This window comes from Candoia aspera, chromosome 5 (genome assembly GCF_035149785.1).
Source record: "Candoia aspera isolate rCanAsp1 chromosome 5, rCanAsp1.hap2, whole genome shotgun sequence".
Taxonomy (NCBI): Eukaryota; Metazoa; Chordata; class Lepidosauria; order Squamata; family Boidae; genus Candoia; species Candoia aspera.
In genome coordinates this window covers 30,417,997-30,440,468 of record NC_086157.1, presented here as the reverse complement: position 1 = coordinate 30,440,468, position 22,472 = coordinate 30,417,997, and the positions used below count along the sequence as shown (strand labels likewise).

General features: G+C 35.7%; 1 protein-coding gene across 5 annotated transcripts in view; it reads right to left on the bottom strand.

Moving 5' to 3' along the window:
* The window catches only part of ARHGEF7 (Rho guanine nucleotide exchange factor 7), a 94,914-nt gene that overhangs the window by 25,022 nt on the left and 47,420 nt on the right, over positions 1-22,472 (bottom strand). For 3 of the 5 annotated variants that reach the window (XM_063304852.1, XM_063304847.1, XM_063304851.1), the window contains exons 7-18: positions 21,044-21,138; positions 20,123-20,218; positions 18,636-18,758; positions 12,536-12,674; positions 11,571-11,630; positions 10,867-11,013; positions 10,200-10,286; positions 9,483-9,561; positions 8,217-8,356; positions 7,257-7,481; positions 4,280-4,373; positions 1,282-1,371 (exon numbers count right to left, since the gene is read on the bottom strand). In XM_063304852.1, coding sequence (XP_063160922.1) covers positions 1,282-1,371; positions 4,280-4,373; positions 7,257-7,481; positions 8,217-8,356; positions 9,483-9,561; positions 10,200-10,286; positions 10,867-11,013; positions 11,571-11,630; positions 12,536-12,674; positions 18,636-18,758; positions 20,123-20,218; positions 21,044-21,138 — 1,375 coding nt within the window. Of the gene's footprint in view, positions 1-755; positions 790-1,281; positions 1,372-4,279; positions 4,374-7,256; positions 7,482-8,216; positions 8,357-9,482; positions 9,562-10,199; positions 10,287-10,866; positions 11,014-11,570; positions 11,631-12,535; positions 12,675-18,635; positions 18,759-20,122; positions 20,219-21,043; positions 21,139-22,472 lie in introns of all 5 variants that reach the window. The other 2 variants (XM_063304849.1, XM_063304848.1) reach the window with 2 other exon arrangements.

Sequence of the window (22,472 nt, the reverse complement as noted above, 5' to 3'; positions counted from 1 at the left end):
GGTCCAGATGCATTACCAGCATTTAAAACTCCCAAACTGCTATCAGTATTGGAATGTGTTTTGGATGATCCCAAGTCTACAGTCTTTTTAAAAATAATAATAAAAATAAAAAAAAAATAAAAAAAAAATAATAAAGGCAGGATAAAAATTAAATCAATAAAATAAATATTTAGGGTTGGGTTTGGCAACTTCTGTAATGACATTATTGTCAATGTTTAGTACAATTAAATCTATAATACATAATTATTTTAAAACTGAGAACGTTAAATTAGAACAGAAATGTTCAAGGTGGCGATTCTGAATTTACAGCAAAAAACCCCCAAACCCTGACATATATTCTCAGCAGAATCATTATCTCCGCAGAATTATCATCCATGTAGCTCTATTTCTTTTCTGTGGTAGTGACCTCTTTTCAATAGAGAGGAATGGCTCAATATAATCCATGGCCCAGCATAGAGATGAGAGACAATCCCAGACAAGCCTTCCCCGACCTGTTGTCCTCCATATTTCCTGGATTCAGTTCCCATAAGGCTAAAGCAATGTCACTAATCATACTGCTCAAACATTATGAGAATTCATTCAATGTATCTGGAGAACACTAGGCTAGGAGAAAGTGCATGTGAAACACTGTCACCCCACAGGGACAAGGTCTGAACTCTGACTTATAGGACTAAGGGAAAGGCATGATGTCAACAGAGCTGTCTCACAGTAAAAATGGTGTCTTTTGTGAGCTGATCAAGAAAATGCATACCTACCTTTTTGAGTGTCAAGTAAAGAATGCCTCCAATTCTAAACCAAAAAAAAACTATGCCTTAGGTATTAAAATGTTTTCAAGAACATTTTTTAGTCAGAGAAGTAAACAACAAAGCCTAATGACCTTCCAGTAAGTTCAACTGACTGGTCTAATGAGATGGTGTATGGACTGCAAATTTAACCATGAACATCCAAAGCTAAATTGCTAGCATGTATTATTCAGGAAATTTCTTATTCATGAAATCCAGTAAGATGTCACAGCAGTGTGGCCAATGCAATACATTTCCTACTGCTAAATCTGGGAATTGCAAAAGCATTTCTAACAGATCAAAGGATCAGAGGACATTACAAATGCACGTTTGCCAAGTTCCTAATGAATTTATTTATGTACTATTTTCATCAATTACATCTTGCTTTTCAGACCATTCAAATGACTGGCACCAGTAAAATAACAATTTTTAGCAATTACTTGCTAAATGTCTAAGATAACATTTTACATTTTTCTATTCATATTTTTTAAAAACTTACTTGAATTTAATGTTTGACGTGTTTTGGCACTTGTACAGTAAGCTTCAATGACTTTTAGAATCTGAGCATCTTCTTCTAATGCAGCTGTACCTATGAAATACCCAAAAGATATTAATTTAACAATACAATTATGTTGTATACTGTCACTCAAATAAATGCTATGATTGACATATTAGAGGTAGTCCTCACTTAAGTACCACAATTGGGACCGGCCACTCCATCGCTAAGTGTTGTGGTTGTAAAGTGAGCTACCACATGACCCCGACTTGCAATTTTACTGCTGGCTTCTCCATTTGACTCTGCTTGTTGGAAGCCAGCTGTGAAGTGTGCAAATGGTGATCATGTGACCACAGGGCGCTGTAACAGTCACAAACACCCACTGGCTGCAAAGAACCTGAATTTCAATCACATGACCCCAGGGGTGCTGCAATGGTTGTAAGTGAGAGTATCAGTTGTAAAGTTACTTTCTCAGTGCTGTCATAACTTCAAACGGTCGCTAAACAGGGCAATCATTAAGTGAGGACTACCTGTATTCCTATATTTCTGAAAACATCAAGTGTCTTATTAATATGATGACAGGATTTTGGATTTGGCAATAATACCTTTCTGGATCTTGACATGATAAACCTTTTTATAACTGCTTAATAGGCTAAGATATGAATTATCAATCTGCTGGCATGCATAATTCAAGAGATCCAGCAAATCAATCAGGGAGATTCAGATATTTACTGCTTCTCATTTTTTTCAAATTAGGAAACTATGATTTAACCATTTTGGGGACTGTATTAAATTAAAATGTTATGTTGTTCCTATTATTATTTCATTAAATAATAACCATAAGACTCTTGGTGGTATGCAAAAACAAGCATAAATCATTATTTAAAAATCAGAAAAGGTTTTTAAAAATCCACAGTAAAAGGTAATAATCAGAAGTCAATAACAATTGGCATACAATCTAAAAATAGAACAGCTCACACAAAGAAAATTATGATATCACCTTAACTAAGTTTAAAATCAATCAATCAATAATATTTATTCAGTCAATGACGAGCAAAATTTTAAAAGACAAAAACAAAGGAAAACAAAGAAATACAATAAGATACAACCAACTAATAAAATAGATCACATAATAGTATACACTCTTCTATTACTATATTAATACATTTGTTACTCAGGCAGTATGAGTCCAAAACATTATTAAGTATAAAATAATGTGTGTGTGTGTGTGTGTGTATACACACAAACATATACACACACACATATACACTAGGAATATATTAAGATATTTCGATTTAAAAGTAATATTTAATACAAGGGTAATTACTTCTTTAGCCAGTTTTGTCTTATTTTCATTGCGGCAACACAAAATTTGGCTACTGCACACGTAATGTGTGGTTTTAGATCCTGAAGAAGATGGTTCACGTAAAAATTATCTGGATTTCCAGGGAATTTATCTACTACGGGCAAAATGTAGATTGACCTAATGACCCTATAAAATTTACAGTATAATAGTACGTGTGAAATAGTTTCAACTTCCTCTTCACCACATGGGCAGATACACTCAGCTATAGGGATTTTACCATACCTGCCTTGAAGAAGTGCAGTTGGAAGAATATTGAATCTAGCTTTAAAGAATGCGATTCTCAGCTTAGGGAAAATTAGATTTAGCAAGTAAGTTGCTGGTTCCCATACACCTCTGTTTATCCAAATTCTATTGTGCTGGGGCAGCTTGAACTTCAATCTGGAACTCCATGTCCCTTATTTTTGAACAATTAGTTGCTTAGCTTGATCATAACCTAATGATATTAAGAATAGTGGAGAGAGCCCATATGAAGCCAGTTTATATTCTACCTCCTGCTTCCAGGGTGAAGAGAAGTTATTTGTTAGGACTAACTAAGTTTAAGACCACTCTGGAAGAGCTGTCTTAACCAGTCTCTGAAAAGCTGTGGGAATCACAAACAAATTTTCTTGGGATTTGCATCTCAGGTTGATGCTAGTTGAAAAAGCTTATCCTGAAATATCTTAACACCAAGCACATAGTGCTTTACCATTCATAAACAGCACTGTGAATTGTCCTGCAACCCTACTGGTGACCAGTCCAGGGCCCGCATCACAGGGGTAATGTACTCCTGAAAGCCAGTGCCATTAGCAGACAGGCTGTTGCATTTTGTACTAAATGCAGCCCCAATGATGAAGGACCCCTCCCAGGGGTTTTATGTTAAAAAGCTGAAAGGACAGAACTGAATTCTGCAGTTCTGCTGCAAAAACACAAGCAGTGTTTTCTTGAGATTTTACACTAATTTTAAAATATGTTTAATTCTATTTTCAGAAGTATGCAGCAATCCCAACCTTCTCTTCTAATCTTTTTCTACACTCTCTTTAGCTCTAAATTTAATTGATATTTTAAACAACTGATCCTTGTCCCTTCCACTTTATTATCAGATTAAAACAGTCCTGTTTAGGAGAAAGTTAATTCCTTTCTGGCTATAATAATATAATAAATCTGTTTTATCAAACTGATCCTGAGATTAAATAATCTCAAAATCTGCCTATCAAACTTTTATTTTCTACTAGTAAAGACTAATTTATTGGAGTTTAACATCTAAGGATTTTTTTTAGCATTATGCCTAGATTCATAAAAAGGAATTAAAGTAATCTTTCTCATTTGTAACGACAATTCCATGAAAGAGCACACTATATTTGAGGGGGGGGCAACAAATGGGATGCTGGGTAGTATGGGCATTACAGTAAATAAAATCCAACTATTGATTTTAGATACTCTGTATGGCATCCCAATAAAACATATTCCTAAAACCACTAATAAAGCTTTCTTGAAATAACAGCATCTATCTGCAAGATAGCATATGGGACATACAGCCTTGTGGGATACAATTCTTAATAAAACTGAATTAATCCAAATGTATTAGATTACCATGATGTATTGTGCCCAAAAAAGAAAAACTGCAGTTTTCTCTCTCATGTTCCAGGAAATACTTACTTTTTCTCAGAGCAAATTCTTCTTCTGATGGTTTCCGTTCAGGTTTCCGTTTGGGCAACAGCTTTTTCATGGTTTTAGGGCTTTTGCTGAGATCCTGTTTGGATTTTTTAAAAAGTATATACTTTGTACATAACAGACATTCACACTTAAAAGTTCAAAACATTAAAACATGTCAATGAAACAGTGATTCATTATCATAAATTCTGCTTAACTGTTTCCCCCTTTATTATAATTTTCAAGCTATATCGTAGAACTTCATTACAACATTTTAAAAAAATTGGTTATATTTATATTTGTGTTCAATCGTTAACAAAAACAGACACATATATAAGGGAAATCTTCAAATGGAGGCTAAAAATATCTATTTGTCAAAGGGGGAGTTAGTTTATTTACAGTCCAAGACCAGCCATATAAAAAAATATCAAATGCCACAAATAAAAAGTTACAGAAGAAGCCAGAAACAATAAAAAATTATGAAAGAAGCCTAAAAGAGTTTGGGGAGGAAGACACCAAATGACCTCTGTAGACTGTACCTACTGAAAGTCATTTTGCAACTTTCTTGGAAATACATGGAAATTGGCTACATAAAGGTAAACAGTAACCAAAGGTGATCATAATAAATAAGAGCAATTAAACTTTCTGACAACTGGTATTACAAGATCCGTTTGCCTTTGAGTGTACAATGGGCATTTTAACAATATGCATAATACAGATTCCACTTCTGCATCAGAACAAGGGCACTTTTCATTAAGGGAGGCTGGTACAGATGCGGCAATAGTATTGGTACCCCTCCACTTTTCCCCAAACAATCCCAATTTGCCATGAAACAAGTTGAAACTGAAACAAGTAAACGGCATCCACCCTTCTTTATTCCATAGTCCATGGAGTGGTCATTTTCCTTTTGATGCATGACTTAACATATTCCTGTAAATACTAAAACAAACAAAAATGGCATGGACATAATCATTGGTACCCCTTAGAAGTTAAAAGACATTATTGGATTTTAGTGATCTCTCAAGCAGACTATTTACTTTAATTAGTATCACAGGTTTCTTCAATCTCACAATCAGTCACTCTGTCTATCTGAATGGAAAAAAGTACTCACTCGGGTGTTTTGTGTCATTGTGTGCAGCACAGTTAACATGGACAAGAGAAAGAAAAGCAGAGAATTGTCTGAGGAAGAAAGGAAGAAGGTAATAGCCAAGAATGGTAAAGGTAAAGGCTACAAAATCAATCCTGTGACCACTGTTGCTAATATTATCAAGAAGTTTAAGGCCCATGGGACCACAGCCAACCTCCCTGGACATGGCCACAAGAGGAAAACTGACCCCAGATTAAACAGAAGGACTGTTTGAATGGTGGAGAAAAAACCAAGGAAAACTTCAAAACAGATCCTGGCTGACCTCCAAGGTCAAGGTACAACAATATCAATTTGCACCATCCATTGCTGTGTGGCTGAAAGTGGTCTCCATGGTAAAAGATCCAGGCAGACCCCATTTCTGAAAGTCAGACACAAAAAAGCCAGACTGGAGTTTGCTAAAATACATGTTCACAAGCCAGTCTTCTGGGAGAATGTCCTTTAGACAAATGAAACAAAAGTATAACTTTTTGGTAAGTCTCTGTACAGCTGCTCTATGTACAGAGAAGAAAAAATGATGCTTTTAAAGAAAAGAGCACCATCTCTACTGCGAAACATGGGGTAGGCTCCATAATGTTCAAGGTGCCTTGAATCTGTGCAGGGCACAATGAAATCTGAAGATTATTAAGGTATTCTGGAGTGAAACGTAATGCCCAGTGTTAGAAACCTCTGTCTCAATCACAAGTCATGGGTCCTCCAGCAGGATAATGACTCAAAACATACATCTAAGAGAACTCAAGGATAGTTGAAAAGCGAACATTGGACTGTTCTGAAGTGGCCTGCTATGAGTCCTGACCTGAATCCAATAGAACATCTATGGAAAGAGCTGAAGTTCACAGCTGGAAGAAAGAACCCATCAAACCTTTGCTCAAGAAGAGTGGGACAAATCACCAGTTGAGAAGTACAGAAGTCTTATTCAGAACTACAGAAAGTGCTTGACTGCAGTTCTTGCCTCAAAAGAATGTACTAGGAAATATTAGGTTAGTGGAAGGGTACCAATACTTTTGGCCACATCTATATGTTTGCCCATTGTCACCTAATGGGTAGCATGTCAATTAGTGCCAGGGAGTAAAGTTTTCTTTGTGGGACATGTAATATGTTGAAAAAGTATCTAGTTATAGACCAGGAAGAGGGGGAAATTTCACTGTAACAGGCATGGGAAACTTTGGCTCTATCAGTTTGAATGTCTTGGTCCCAAGCCCTCTGTTTAAATTCAGCCAAAGCTTTAACATGTATGAGTAGAGAAACTGCCGGAATAGAAAAGCAACACTACACCAGATCATGATTAGTTTATCAGGGGAGGAGACAAATCAATCTAGTAAGGTAAGACGGACCAAGAAAGTCAAAGAGTTTACTTCAACCACAATCCAAGATGATAAAGTCTCAGATGAGCTCCAAAGAAAATGCAGCCCAATTCTAACCATATGAGAGCATTAAGGGACCCATTTGATAGCTTCTAAGAATTTTGGCTGGATGAAGCTTGAGGTATACATGTGGATGCGAAACTGAGCATGATATAACATCAAACCCAGAAGTTTAGTTTTAAATAATTTAACTGTTGCTGGGACATAGCTGTTACCATATAGGTTTCAGTATTGAATGTGTATTTCTTATTAAAAAAAACCCCGAACACCAATGACTCTCCACTGATAACACTATTCTTAGGAGCATGACATTCAGGATTAAGATTCTCCTGTCAAAATCATACCCATTCCTTCATAATTATAACTGACTTAGCGTTGGATGAAGGCTAGTTCAAAAGCTTTGTAAAGGTGCAAAGTATGTACATGGACAGAATCAAGAACAAGCAAGTTCTTTGATGGGATTCTTCATTCTCACCTCCTTATAACAGAGCGCTGCTGAAGGCCTTAATGGAGGTGCAGGTCGTAAACAGCTCAAACTCCATGGCTTAGGAGTTTTAGGTGGCTCCAGTGGTCCCCAGTTTATAGTGGTATGAGGTGTCCCATGATGTGAAGGGTGTGGAAGTGTGTGATAGACAGGAGTCATCGGCATTTGCTTGCTATCTGCATGCTTGCTAGACGGTGTTACAGGATGAGATGGAAGCTGCCAGGTGAACAACAGGGACAGAAAGGACCAGAAAAAGAATACTACAATGAATAACATCTGATTGTGGATTTTGGCATTGTTCTCATGAACAACTGGTTTACTCTGCCTTATTTATGCTAAACTAGCTATGATTATTAAATATGCCGCAGGAACATGCAGTGCTATACGTACTGGAATTTATGTTTCCTTCAACTTTTTTGCATAAAAATACTGACAATGAATTAACTTAGTAATACAAATACATTTGTGAGTAAATGAAAAATCTATTCATTTTTGAATTTAGTTCCATGGCTACCAGTATACTGACCAATTTATACATTACTGGAACCTTCTAGATCAAGCAAATGATACAGCTCCTTTCCATGTGAGTATTACTAGCCCCACAAAAGGCTAATACTAATAAGGGAAATAACCATGTATTTTTTCCTGGGTCCGGATGACTCTTGTCTGCAGACATCAGCAGAGCAGCAAGAGACTGGGCTACATTTGACACAATCCTTTCTTACATAAATAAATCACACTCAGAGATCATTTCAGCAATTATTTCTTGAATTCAATTTTCTACAATGTGGTGCTAAATGTTCAGTAATCCTATCACTGCAATTTAATTATCAGGATCTGTCAAGCAACGGTTCCAGTTTTAATACAAATATGTTTTCTTCAATAGCACCTGCACAATGTGTGGGCTTCTTTAATTTATAAGCAGTAGACTAAAGGCAAGTGGTCTCTTACCGTATGAGACGGAACAGAATGTGGTTTAATTGCAGGAGTCCCAATGGTTGTTACTTTGGTTTGCTTCTGCAGATGATCTACCCACTCGTGCAAATCTTGTTGATTATTACAAGATACCAATATCCGCTCTATCATATTTCCTAGAATCAAACAGAAAATGCTAAACAAAAAAATAACTACCTTTTCAAAAGGGTATATAATGCTGAATTGTTGCATAAGCTATAGCTTGCACTCTCTCTCTCCACACACATGCAAGTACCCACATATCTTAATTTTTCCTTGACACCCATGCAATACATTAGGTATCTTCTCCACAGTATAGTACAACCATTTGTGATAACCATAGTACCACAGGGTGTTCATATGAAAATTTATCTTCCTATTTCCAAGAATTGTCAATATATGTAATCTCTGGCTTTAAGATTTGTTAGAAGGCTGCGAGGGCAGATTTAAGGACCAGAACATATAACCTTGCAGAGGGGTTGTCTTACTGACAACTACTTGACTTTTAAGATGCTGGCCATTTCACACACTCACCAGTAAACCTTAGAAAACTAGTTGGCTAAGTTGCTCAGTTTGGTAACCTGCAGAAAACTCACTGGTTGCCATTACACTTCCAAATACAGATCAAAGTGCTGTTTTTTTCTTCTAAAGTCCTAAAAAGCTCAAATGGTAACCACTCCCATAATGCAAGATCACCTGCTCTAACTTTATTAGGCCATTAATGTTTTTGGAGAAGAATATTTGCTACAGTGCTCTAATTTCTTAGATGTTTTAATAATGTATCTCTCTCTAAGCCTACTAATTAAGTGGAGTTTATTCTGGCTGTTGATAACAATATAATTTTTACTGGTTTTAGATTAGTTTACATTTTTTTCCAGGATACTTTTTAGTTCTAATGAAGCCTATCCTGAATTCACATTTAAAGAAGAAATAAACATACATACATTTAAACTAAATAAATTTAAAGTGGCATGATGTCAAACTAGAGGGACTGCTTATACTATCTTGCTGCTGATTTAGCAGACCTCCTAACAGGTTTGGAACAATCTTTCTGCCTGCAAAAAGTGTTGACTTACAACACCCATCCACACCAGCCTGTCAAACCAATGGACATGCCAGCTGGAGATTATGGAGTTGTAGTTCAGCACATCTGGAGCATATTAAGATGGGGAACACTAGTTTAGAAGATGAACAGATGTTGGTTCTGGTAACACAGTTTGCTGCACATTCACAGAAAAAGCCCAGAATGAACAAGGATGTTACCTGATATTTCAAATGCATTTCTATGATTTTCAGTATCTTCTAGCTTTGTTATGGTCATCCCTGTCAACGGGAGCTTTCCCTAAAAGCAGATACACTGAGTCACTGCATCAATTGATTCAATAAATATTATTGAATAACAAAACCTATAGAGGAAATTTTATCATCACTGAAATTAAGACATACACATTCTGACACTGCAGAAAGGTTGCTTGTGCTCAGAAATGACATTGTATATTTATGCTTCTGAAAAGCACTTACTTGCATAAATGCCATAGTATTTCAGCATAATATTTGCAGGATCTTAGTCAAATGATATAAATGGCTCCAAAGCTGGAAATAATAGTTTGGGTCCACACATAATCACACTAGAGGTATGTCCACTGAGGTAAATCCCATGTCACAAGAGTGGACTTGCGGTGCAAGTGTCCCTTCTCTTCCCTGCCCCACCCACCCCATTCCTATGGACTGTCCCATAAATGAAATACAGTATGTTCTGAAAAAATTAGACAGATCAAAAGAATGCATGGAGAGGAGAAAACAAATGGTGTCCTTACTCCTGATGAATGGACACAACTTGATGACAGCCTATTGAAACCATCATCACCATTATCTTGACTGAATGATTTCACTCCCTCCATTTTAAACATGACTTTGCCTGGAGTTCAATTTAATTCAAATGTGTCACAGAGACTAAAACTGCATTGAAACTTCTATTACCTGATAGATAAACCCACTCATCCTAGGGCTGGCAGACAACATCAGCAAAATGTTAGGAAAGAGAAGAAGGTATCTTTCATTTTTTTCCTTATTAGAAAGAAGAAAAATCATTAATATATAAAGGTCAGATTAAATGGCATGGTTAAACAAAAAATGGAGATAAACAAATGTGATGGCCATCACAGTATTTCTCAAATCTTTATTATTAAATCAGCCCCACATTAGACATCTTTAGAACAAAAGATGCCAAGAGATTTTTGGGACAAACTCCTTCCAGAGAAGGCAATCTTATTTGAAAGAAAAGGCAAAACTCTTGTCACAGACAGAGAACCTCTGGTTTTTTTTAAAAAAATGATTTCTATAATTGTTATAAAATGTTTATTTCAAAAAGACTTCATTCCTTTACTAAATGTGCCTTTCAGAGTACTTTTTTTAATTGTATAAATAAGCCCAAAACAGAGACATTTTTTAAAGTATACACTCAAAACAGGCTACAAGTAACTATTTTGAAGGGGCAAATGCATTGTGTTGGCCCTTATCTCTAGACCAACTGATTGACTGAGTCAATTTCTAAGGCCACCCACTTGCCAAATGACTCTGAGTGGCTCAGAAGGGTTAAAAACAGTAGAAACCTTTCTGGTAGTAGCGTGAGCAAAACTTGCCATACCTCACTGCCAGCACACTGAATCATGACTTGTGACATGTAAATTACATTTCCTAGTGTTTTAATGTCTTCTCCTTCCCAGCACCGGATGGCTTCAGTCAATATCTGGAGTTCAAGTTCTTTTCTTTTCCGTACTTCTTGGCACTGTGCCTAAAGGGCCAGAATAAAGGATCACGTATCATACAACGGTACTTGCCATGAATAAATAGTTTTTTAGTACTGTCTCTGGACTTCTCCCCAGTCCCCGAATTAAAGATGGGAATGGAAATGGGAGGTCTCTGGAAGTTCAACTTTTCAATTCTCGTTCTCACAGAGTTCCAACCCCTGCCAAAAATGTTTTGATCAAAGAGATTAATCAGGGAAGTTTGAATCTATGAGTTTGCAGGGGCAAGTGATAGCGTCTCCTGCAATGCAAACTCTTGTGTTGTACAACAGAAAAGGGAGGATGAAGGCATACAACTTCCCTGCCTCTGATGAAGACTGTTTATATGAGTTCTACCTGTAGGATTTCATATTTTATCAAGCATTATCATGTAAGTTACATTTCTAATGTCCTCACTGAGTCCAAATCAAAATTATTAACTGAAGTGTCATGTTTTACTGTTCCATGGGTCTAATTTGTTCACTTTTCTCTTGCTACCACTCCAATGAAAATGGTCTTGAAAGGCTACTTCTCTATATTTTGGGTAGTTCTACAAGTTACTTACAGAAAGGTTTTTGAAAGCTGTCATGGATTTCTGAATGTCTGGTCGGTCTGGATGATAATCCTAAAAGAAAATTCAAAGGGGAATTGCTTTTCAACTTAAAATCTGGGCATTATGAGCTTTCCATGAAATAATAGTGTAAATCAATATGAAGCAATTTAAAATATGATTAATGGCACTTAATGTGCTAGAATTTTCAGATTTAAAACTAAGATTATACACACACATGCAAACACACACACTTCAACAATATTAAACTACATATCTTAATGCTATGTTTAATACTGAGGACTTGGCCTTCAAGCAATAGTAACTGAATACCTAGCTGATAAACCCTCTGTGTATAATCAAATTGCAATGGCACACTGCAGAATAAACTAAATGAGCTTTAGCATCCTGAACTATGGGAGTACATGAAAAATATACATATGCTTCACAATCCCCTCTTGAGCTGATTAGCATTCAACCATCAACCATTGCATGTTCAACTATCTCTTCCTAATCTTGCAAAAATATTGAAGCAAGCCACGAAATTTAGGAAAGGGAGAAAATTAAGAAACAGCATCAGCACCATAACCCCAGTGTGCATTTACACTACATATTTCTACAGTGCAGTTTCATATTTCTGAAAGGCACAAACTGTGAAATAGCTATGCCATATGAAAGGTCTGAAGGACATTCCCAAGAGATTGAGCCAAGCACATCAACAAATGCAAAACATGTATAGAGATTTCACAAGCCAACTGGCGAAGTGAGCCATCAGTTTAGGATCAGAGTGTGTTATATTATGCCTCTGAAAATACAGTCAATCTTAAACGTATAATCTAGCATTCCAAACAATTACTTCTGTGGTCTCAGAAGAATAAGAACAAAGTACTGTACTTCGTCACCCATCAACTTTGAAATGCTCTTTTAAGATGTTTGTCCAATCATCATTAAACTGAAATATAAAAGCTGCAAGGATATACCTCCATGTGCCTTTCAAGCTCTTTGAGTAACGTGGGATATTTATCTAGACGCATAAAAGGTTTGCTCAGGCCTGTGGTCAGCACAAGAATCCCAGGGTTGTTAGCTCCTTTTATCTCCATGAATTCTCCTAACTCTTCACTGTACATACAAAAAAGAAAAAAACAAATAAAAATTTGAAGTTTAAATGGAGAATTGCAGTCACCCATACCTGTAAGAAATTTTTAAAAAGTATTCTAAGTACTTAGAAATAGTAGTTTATTTTCTGAGAACAGACAATACTTACGCATGAATAAAATACATATGAGACCAAACCTCTGTTTAAATCTAATGAAAAAAGGGGGTAGGGAGGCTGAGTTATCTTTAAACTCTGTTTTCTTTCTATCTGAACACCAATTAAGAATAAAGTATTAATTTGGGGATTAAAGTACAGATTAAAATAGTCAACTATTTTAGTTAGTGTCATTTAAGCAACATATTATTATTATTACCAAGCAAATCTACATGCAATTGAAGCTTAGGGGAGAATTTTAAGAATCTGACTACAAAAACCTCAAAAACAACAATAACAGCGTAAGATGATAGACTTGAAAATGGTTTCCTTCCTGCAGATATTCTCAAGGTCTAGTTCCCTTAGTGTTATTTAAATCTATCACATTATAATTTAAAAGTAATACTACATACTATTTATTTTATTGTTTATTCCTGTAATTGCATAAAGCTATCTCATCTATACCTTAATAAAGAGTATATACATGCAAACTGAGCACGAAGCCAATATAATAACATTTCTGAACACTGGAAAGAGGCAGTCTAAAAATATAAAAATATACTTCTTAGTACCCCTAGAATAGCTCCATTTGTACACTCACAAATATCTCACAGCAGTTTTATCTACCCTACCTCACAATATGAATACCTACAAGGCATTTTTACTGATCCTCCCAAATACAAACTTTTCAGTATTTATGCCCATTATTTGAAAAGAAGTATCTTCTGTATGTATATCTGCACAATATTACAGCAAGCTATGTCGTGCTCCAAATGACAATTCAACAGAATCAGAGCATTCGCCTTTTCCCATGAATGTTAGAAAACATGAAAACATACAGACAGACTATTTTTTACCCAAATCAATAGCTATGACTCAGCTTTCATTCATTTAGAGCAAAACCAGGCCACCCACAACACTAAATCACCTTCAAATCTTTTCTGGGCAACCTGGGAGCATACCATAGCTAACTGCAGGGGGGGGAGGGATGTCAAGAGCTGGAAAATCCAGAACCCTGCCCACCTTGCATCACTCTTCCATCCACCATCTATTTTAACACGCCAGGACTGACCACCCTTGAGAAAACAACAGTGCAAAGACATCTGTATTATTTTTTTCATAAGCCCTGAATGTTTTCCAAAAATCTTCTCCCCACAGGTTGAGAAATGAAATTAAGACAGAGGCTTGATACTGTCACCAATTACTCATTTTGTTATAAGAGGCAACCTATCGGAAGTATCCAGTACCAGAGTTCCTTGCTTTACAAGAGGAACAGATGGAATTTTAATATCTTCCTCACTGGATTATGTTTTGATTTCTTGCAGAGCTTCACTGATCTTCCCTAATATAACTTCGGAAGACAACTATAAAGAAGCTGCTAAAAAAAAAGCTGTTGATATTCCCATTAAGAAAAGAGGTAAATCAGAGGAGGTGAACAGGCCTCATTCACTAATGTTTTCATGACCAAGACAACGGTTCCCTCATTGTCAGTGACTATTTTGATCTTCAGCAAGTGAAACTGAAGCCACTTTTTATGAAAATGTTTTTTTGATTTCAATAATGAAATCAAGTATAAAATTGTATCTGAAACATAAAGCGGTCTACACCACTAACAAAAGGTCATGAATATATATTTTAACAGAAGGTTTATATTATACTATTTTAACAGGAAGTTTGTATTACACACAAAACTGATTTTATATTTACATAAGACATTAAATACTTAAAGCATAATTTTGATTTACATACTACTCACTCACTACTTTGATTTGCTCTTCTTGTGAAAGAATCTCAGAAACTACAGTTATATTTAATCACACTAGAAAATCTGTTTCCTTAGAGGATCATTGTGTTCACAAAATTAATGTGTAGTTCAAAATCACAGCTATTTCAATAAAGACAGTGGATCTTTATAAGACTGGGAAGCATTAAACAACGAATTCCCAATGTGTTTAACTAAAACAGACAATACAGAAAGCAGAAAAATAAGGTACACAAAAACAATCCTTTAGTTAAGTTTACAAGCAGATACTTGGAATACAAACTATGTATTATTTACTCAAAACAGGTTGGCTATATAGAATAAATAAGCAAATAATTGCACTACTAACATAGAGTTACTGACCTGGTGAAGTAGGTCTTTGCTATCTAGATAGCCCTAATAATTTTCCACTGTTAAGATCTATGGTGGACTCTGCAGTCCTAGAACCATTTACTAAGGAGTAAAACCCTCTAACACCACTGAGACTTACTTCTGAATGCATGTCTACAAACTGTAATTTTAAAAAGTTTATCTAGAGAAAGCAATGAATTAAAACATAAGTTAAACTTGTCCTCCAAATTAAATCTAAGCAAGTATCATTTTTAAGGTATAAAATCACTACAACCTAGGAAGAATATCTTAAACCTCCAAGTACTTTCATGAGAAATCAGTCAGTAAACAATAGAACAAGAATTCACATATGATTATAAACAAGTGCAAAACATTGAAAGCCGTAACTTACACTTCCAGTTCCTGCCTATAATAGATAGAACATGAACTCTCAGTACTGAAAGGCCTAAAAATGTCACATAGACAATGCATGCTCAAGACCCTCTAGCAAATCCTTGACTCATTAAATGGCTCTGAGCTCCTGACTGCGGTTCCACACAGAATGCCTTATTCTGAGGCTGTGGCTTCAAGTATGACATCACCCTCTATGTTAGCAGCCCTTGGGAAACCAAATGAGGGAGGGACAAAAGACTGTCTGCCTCAGATGCTTATCGGGATCCCACATGCCGATTAATCTCTCATAAGTGTGATTTTCTAAGCTTCCCATTTTGAAATTTGATATTAAAAGCAATGAGACTAATGCAATAGTCATGTTTAATTAAGCTCCAGCTTTATTATCTAAGTTTATGCAACTATGCTTTAAAAAAAAAGCGGTGGCATCTATTTATAGATTGGATTGCTATCTTGAATCTATCTACTTATAGATTGGATTGCTACCTTACATTTGATTTATTGTATGTTTTACATCTTATTCTCAGTTATATTACTTTTTGATTATGTGCCATCATGTCATTTTTGACTCCTAGTGACCATAATTACAATTAAAGTAATGCCATTTTTATTTGTATACTAGCTTTCATAACCAAGTTTCCCCAGGCAACTTATAATACATTAAAATCACAGCATAAAAATTTTGAAAATATACAATAATACATATGCAAAGTATATCTTTTCTTCAGAATTTGTTCTATTGACAGTACTTTCATAGGCAACCAATTAATCTTAGACAAACTAGCTGGCTTGATGACAGCCCTTTATAATATAAAGAACAGAATCCCTGAAGTGAAAAATAGTACAGGTGGCAGGATGGCTGCATGGAAGTGCTTTTATTAGAAAAATCTGAACAGAAATCCTTCCCAGCCAAACCTACTTGTGTTGGGATGTGTTTTGTCAATTATTAAAATTTTAGGTACCAGAAAAGGCAACAGAGTCCATTTGATTCAGGCCACAATGCAAAATTTTAAGTTGAGCATGAAAAACACTTGCTCTAATGGCAGCTAAAGCAAGCCCAGCTACTTTCTACTATTATACACAAAGCAAAGTCACATTAAAACAACTCTTTTTTTTCTGTTCAATCATGTCCGATTCTCAGAGACTGCCTGGACAAGTCCTTGCTGTTTTCTTGGCAAGGTTTTTTTGTTTTTGTTTTTTTCATAAGTGGTTTGCCATTGCCTTCTTCCTAGGGCTGAGAGAGAGTGACTGAAGGCAGGACTAGAACTCACGGCTGCCCAGTTTCTAGCCTGATGCCTTAACTACCACACCAAACTGGCTCTCCAAAAACAGCTCCACAATAGGCTAAATTGGTGTTAATGTTGCAACAAATGAGCTTTGCACTTTGAACCTTAGGAATACTGAAGAAGGCCTAAAGATACTGAAATCACTATGTATTTTTAGAACAAAGAAAATAATTTAGTTAAGATTGATGAATGTTGTGCTGATGTGGCATCGTATCTTGCAAATGCACAGTGGGAAGTGAAACAGAAAAGGGTGTTTTACAGAAAGACACACTTTCGACAACAGTGATAACGCTGCTACCATGAACATCGCTAGCCAGCAATCTTCAGAAAAAATAATTATTTCCACAAACTTCAAAACTACCTTGGTATATACAACAGCATTTTTTCCAACAATCAACCATTCAAGCCCAAAATATTATTTTTTTTAATTCACTAGGGAAATATGTTATCAAATATAAAATCTTAGTCCTGCTTGTGATAATAGCATGCTGCTGAGTAGTCTCTGCATGCAGTAACTTGAAAAGGCTTTTTAAAAGTATGTAACAGCAAGAAGAATAAAAACAGCCACACTGGATCAGACCAAAGCTCCCATGCAGCTTCTGATAGTGGCCAACCAGATTCTTCCAGAATGCCCACAAAAGTCTTGAAGGCAGTAATCCTCCTCCCACTATTCCCTCCCAAATAATTGGTATTCTGTGGCATTCAGCCACTGAATTGCAGTGCTCCACATAATCATTTCTTTGTTTAAATTACGTATAAATCATCTCTCAAAATACAGTATTTTTCTCAAGGGAACACACTGTACAAAGTACAGTATAACATTAAAAATTAAAGTAATAATAAGAAATGCAATGACATCCCCAAACCCAAATAAAATCTTATTTCAACCAGCCATTCTACTGTGAGATCTAAAAACAGATCTTCTATCATGTACGTATCAGATCTCTACCACCCATAAAAGCCATCAAAATGCTGCTTTAAATTTTTTAAGAGAAACAGGCAGAAAACCAGAAAAACCAAAGGAAACATTAAGTAATTTAAAAGGCCAAAAAATGGAAAGAATATGAGGTTAAACATCTCTAAAGGAACAAAATTCCATTGTTGGTACACTGGAGAAGGTCTTTTCCCACCTGGTTGACAAATGGGCCTCTATAAATGCCTGTTGTCTCCAAAAGGAATTCTCTCTGGCAGATCATAATAACTAGAATGGTTCATAAATTACCATAAAACATCAAAACTGCTAACCTATGCTTTTAAACAGTCTGGATTTTTTAAAAAAATACTTTTAGTGCCTGGTTTAAAAAACTGAAAAGAGACCACTATCTCTTGTACCCATTTATCACTTACAACGCTTCTTTTAGGTTATTTTAGAGCTATCCAAATCCTTTGAAAAAAGTATTTTACAATCCATAGGAACGTGTACAAATGATTCTTTCTGAATCATTAAACCAGTCTTGGTTGTGCAGATGCACATACGGAAAGAAACCCGAGAACCACCTTTGAAGCAATCGCATGAGCCTAAAGAAAGATGCAGCTGTTTTAAGGATTCAAAGAGAGGTGCTTTGCATGAACTTTGCCGTATGAAGCACCTCTTTCAAAGGATTTGCAAGACCTAATTTACATAGGTACAAAGAATACCCTAAGTAACTTGGTCCCAAACCATTCAAGATGTTTAAGTTTAATACCAGCACTATTCACTTAGATTCTACTCTTAGGAATACTGGACTAGAGAGGCCTTTGATGAGTTCCAGCAGGACTCCTCAGTTTGAAATTAGCAACGCTTTTTTTGAGGAGATGAATATCAAGCCACATATTTTAAAGGAACTATTGTATGTTTATTTTCAAGTTGAACACAAAAGCATTGCTATTTCAGTGTCATGCATGAATCACACTTTTCAAATGGTATTTTCACCACAACCAAATGAAAATACCAGGGCAATAGGTTATATTTGTTGCCAACACTATTTCTGAAACAGAGAAAAAGAAGCAAAACATACATTCATAAATTCTTCCTTATTTGTATCATATCTAGGTACACATACCTGTGTTCTGTAAGAACAGTTACTGCTGATGGGTGATTGGCACAATATGTAAGGTATAAGTTTTTCATTTGTGGCATGAGATTCAGAAAGCAACCCCCAACCCTCTGCTGGGCTTCAGGCAACCTGAAATAAAGCAGCATCAATGTAACTTCTCAAATTATCTACCACCCAAAGCCTTCAAATTTATCAGGACGCAGATGACACCAGTCTCAAAGGTCATGTGAAGGTTCTTCACATTTGGGTGGAGGATAGTGAGGGAGACAAAGTAGCAGGAAATAACTTATTTATAAATTATTATTATATTTATTTATAAATTATTATTATATTATTTATAAATTATTATTTAACATGTCTGCATATCACTTTACAAAATGTTATTTCCAATCAACAGTTAAAATACAGTAAATATTAAAAATTTAAATTAATTATTGTTTACAGCATATTAATTATTAATACAAAAATGACAATCAATTTTAAAAGTATGAAAAAGAGGGAAAGAAAAATAAAGCCATTCTTAAAGTGGGGCCCTGGGTAGAGGAGCTAAGTGTTTACTAGGTTCTGAAAAGAAGTAATCATAGATGGTTCACAGATTTCAAGGAAGAGAGCATTCCAGAGTGAAGAAGTCACTGCTACGAAGGCCCATGAGGACTCTACGGTTCTTGCCATATGCTGGAAGTTCTTACCAGAACTGTCTTAGTGATTAATCTGATCTACAATGCCAAAAGTATCCCAATCCCAAATTGTTTAAGGGCATATAAATAAAAAGCAAAAGCTGAACCTGACTCACTAGCTAACTGGCCACCAGCACACCTGCATTAATAATTGTGTAACTGGTATACAGCCACATATCCAGCTCTGAAATCGGCATACCTGAAATCCTGATTTTTCTGTATACTGTTGCAAAACAAAAACCAAAAGGTTTCAGTATAGACTGTTTAAGTTTGCAAAAACAGTCATGCCTAATATCAGCCCTAAATATTTATGTTATTTACTTGGGATACATGTGATGCTAACAGTATGCTAGAGAACTGCAACTTATATATATACACACACACACACAACTATAACTTTTATATATACTTTATTCTTGCAACAATTAAAATGATGGCACTTTCAAAATGAATTTTATATTTCAAAATTTAAAATTTCAGATGAAGTACAGTATCAGTGCCATAGCAAATAAAATGTGTTTTAATACTAAAAAATTAAGAGTTAATAGAAAGGTGTCTCAAAAACAGATTGGGAGGTTTCATTTTTAAGATTATATTATGAAAGAGCACATTTGGGATATAACATGCCATTTAAATGGGAAGAGCTGCTGTGGAAAATAGTACATAGTTGGTACACAACTTCAGTAAGAATAGCACAAATATCTCACAACTACCCAACAAAATGTTGGCAGGGTGGTCAACAGAAGGTAACATTTCTTCCTATGTGGTGGACATATGAGACAAGTTTCATTTATGACTGGTTCATGTAATACTTACTTAGTGCATTCTTCTAAAGACTGTACAAGTATTTGTTGAAAAGAACTAATTTCTTCTAGGTTTCCCATTAAATATGAAGTATCTGCAGAGTTTAATCTGTAACCAAGAAAATAAGAACATTAAAACAAAATATTTTAAAAAAGCAATATCTTCCTGACTAGCCTTGGCTGTCAGGGAATTGTCTCTTGTTTTGTTGCACACTTGTCAGTCCTGCCCCTTGCACAACACAATACAACAGAGCAATTACCACTGATCATATACCCTATCTAAAACATTTTCTCCTTTCATTCAGGAAGTTGGCTGCTATCTTCCATTTTAAAATAATCCATATGTGAACATGTAAGCAGTATATACAGAACTGCAGGAGAAGGTATGCAGTACCTAAATTGATTAGAGAACAGGTAGTATCCAAAGCAAACTTTAACTTGCATAGAGAACTAGTCAGGACAGAAGCAGCCAAGCCAACTCACTCCATGAACAAAGTAATTCAATAAATGGGGCAATGCCACCCAAAGAACAGAAAATGGGAAGATGGGGTAGTGATAGATAACCAACTCTCTTAAGAATGGCAGCTTATTATACCTGGGTACCCTTCTGACTGGTACTTTTCTAACAAACTGCTCTCATTCACTAGCAAGCTATTAGAAGCACACAGGAATATAATTGCTACCAAAAAAAAGTTGTAAGTAAAATCTTTTTTGAGCCAAACTTGACTCACAAATATTTCCATGAAATTTTATTGGCAGCAATATAGAATTATTTGCCATTACTTCTTCCAGGATATGTTTAGGATTTCCCAAGGTAGCCTATGGTCTTTGTGTTTCCTGGTGATCTCCAATACAATTACTAAACAAGTTCAACATTGTTTGCTTCTGGATCTCCCACCTAGCTCTAACATTTTTGATGGCCAAATGCACTTACTTTTCACTAGTTTGTAAAGGTCGTAGATAGCTAGAAAGCATAGTCTGTAACTCCTTAGCGTATTCGTTTTCTGTTTCCAAAATATTCTGTAGCACCTATAATACATAAAACTTTAAGTCATACTGCTACAATTATAAAGAAAAGAACAAGAAGTGTTAGACAATAAAATTCTTCAAAAATGTTTTATTCTTCAGAAAAGGTTATGATGGGAATAAGAGCAAATTCTCCAGGGTGTGCAATGAGCATAGAAAAGATAAAAATTAGAGGAATAGTCATAACTCGAAGGCAAAACATGCAATTTGCAAGCAAAAGTCTCAGTTCAGATAGCCCTGGGAAATCTGAAACCTTGAAGTACCCATTGACAGATAATGTACAATAGACGGAGCCATAGTTTGATTTTGTATAAAGAAACTTCCTCAAGGAGAAAACTTTGCGTTTAGATGCATTTTAGTTACTTAAGGCAATGATGGCTAAACTTTCCTAATTAATGTGGCAAAATGAAGTTTAGTGGCTAAACTGACCTATTTACATTAGAAAATGGTGCCATATTCTGTAGCTTTTGCTCTGGCTTTGGTGTGATATTGATTGATTGATTGATGTCTCAAATTTGTATTACCACCCATCTCCCCACAAGGAGGGACTCTGAGCGGTATGTGGGAACGACCTTGGGAGACGGGATGAAGAGATGCTGCCTAGGGAATGGTCAGATAGAGAGAGCAAAGCCCGCAGGTGCATAGTGGATAGAGCAAGATGCTAAGAAGGGACCTTCCCTAGTTTCTGGGGCTGTAAAGGTGACGGCGGGAGAATCGTACTTTCAGACTCTCAAGATTCTATTAATGTAGCCTTAAAATAAAGTAGGATTATCTTATCTAGTCATGTTTCCTGTCTGGTCTACCTGGTAAGGCTGACATATATTAAATTAAGAATTGGATAGTGCCCTCCAAGAGCACAATTTCAGCAGTATACAATCTGAGGCAGGAGCAATACAAGCGGATGGTTTGGGGATTCCAAATCTATTGTCCTGCTCTTTTTACATCTTTATCAGCTCAAAATTTTATTACTGCATCTTAAGGACACATTTCACATTTTAAAGAAATAAAAATAAACTATCTAATATCTAATATTTTGATAACATCAATCAAATGGAATTGGTCTCCCAGCAGTCTTACAATATCCAGATGTTATACAATATGGCCAATTTATAGCCTACTTGGTATATAAAACAATTATTCATGCCTGTATGAAAACCTGATGAAACAAGGGACAGGCTGAACTATTTAAAACTGAGAATTTGTGGATTCTTTCATTAGTGTTGCTGAGCTCAGTTTGGGGGCCTTGAATAGGCCTATTCAGTTGAAAAGGGGAGGAGGAAGGGAGACTATTTCTGAGTTCATTCTTTTGTTGGTAACTTGACTCCTGCCCCAAAGAT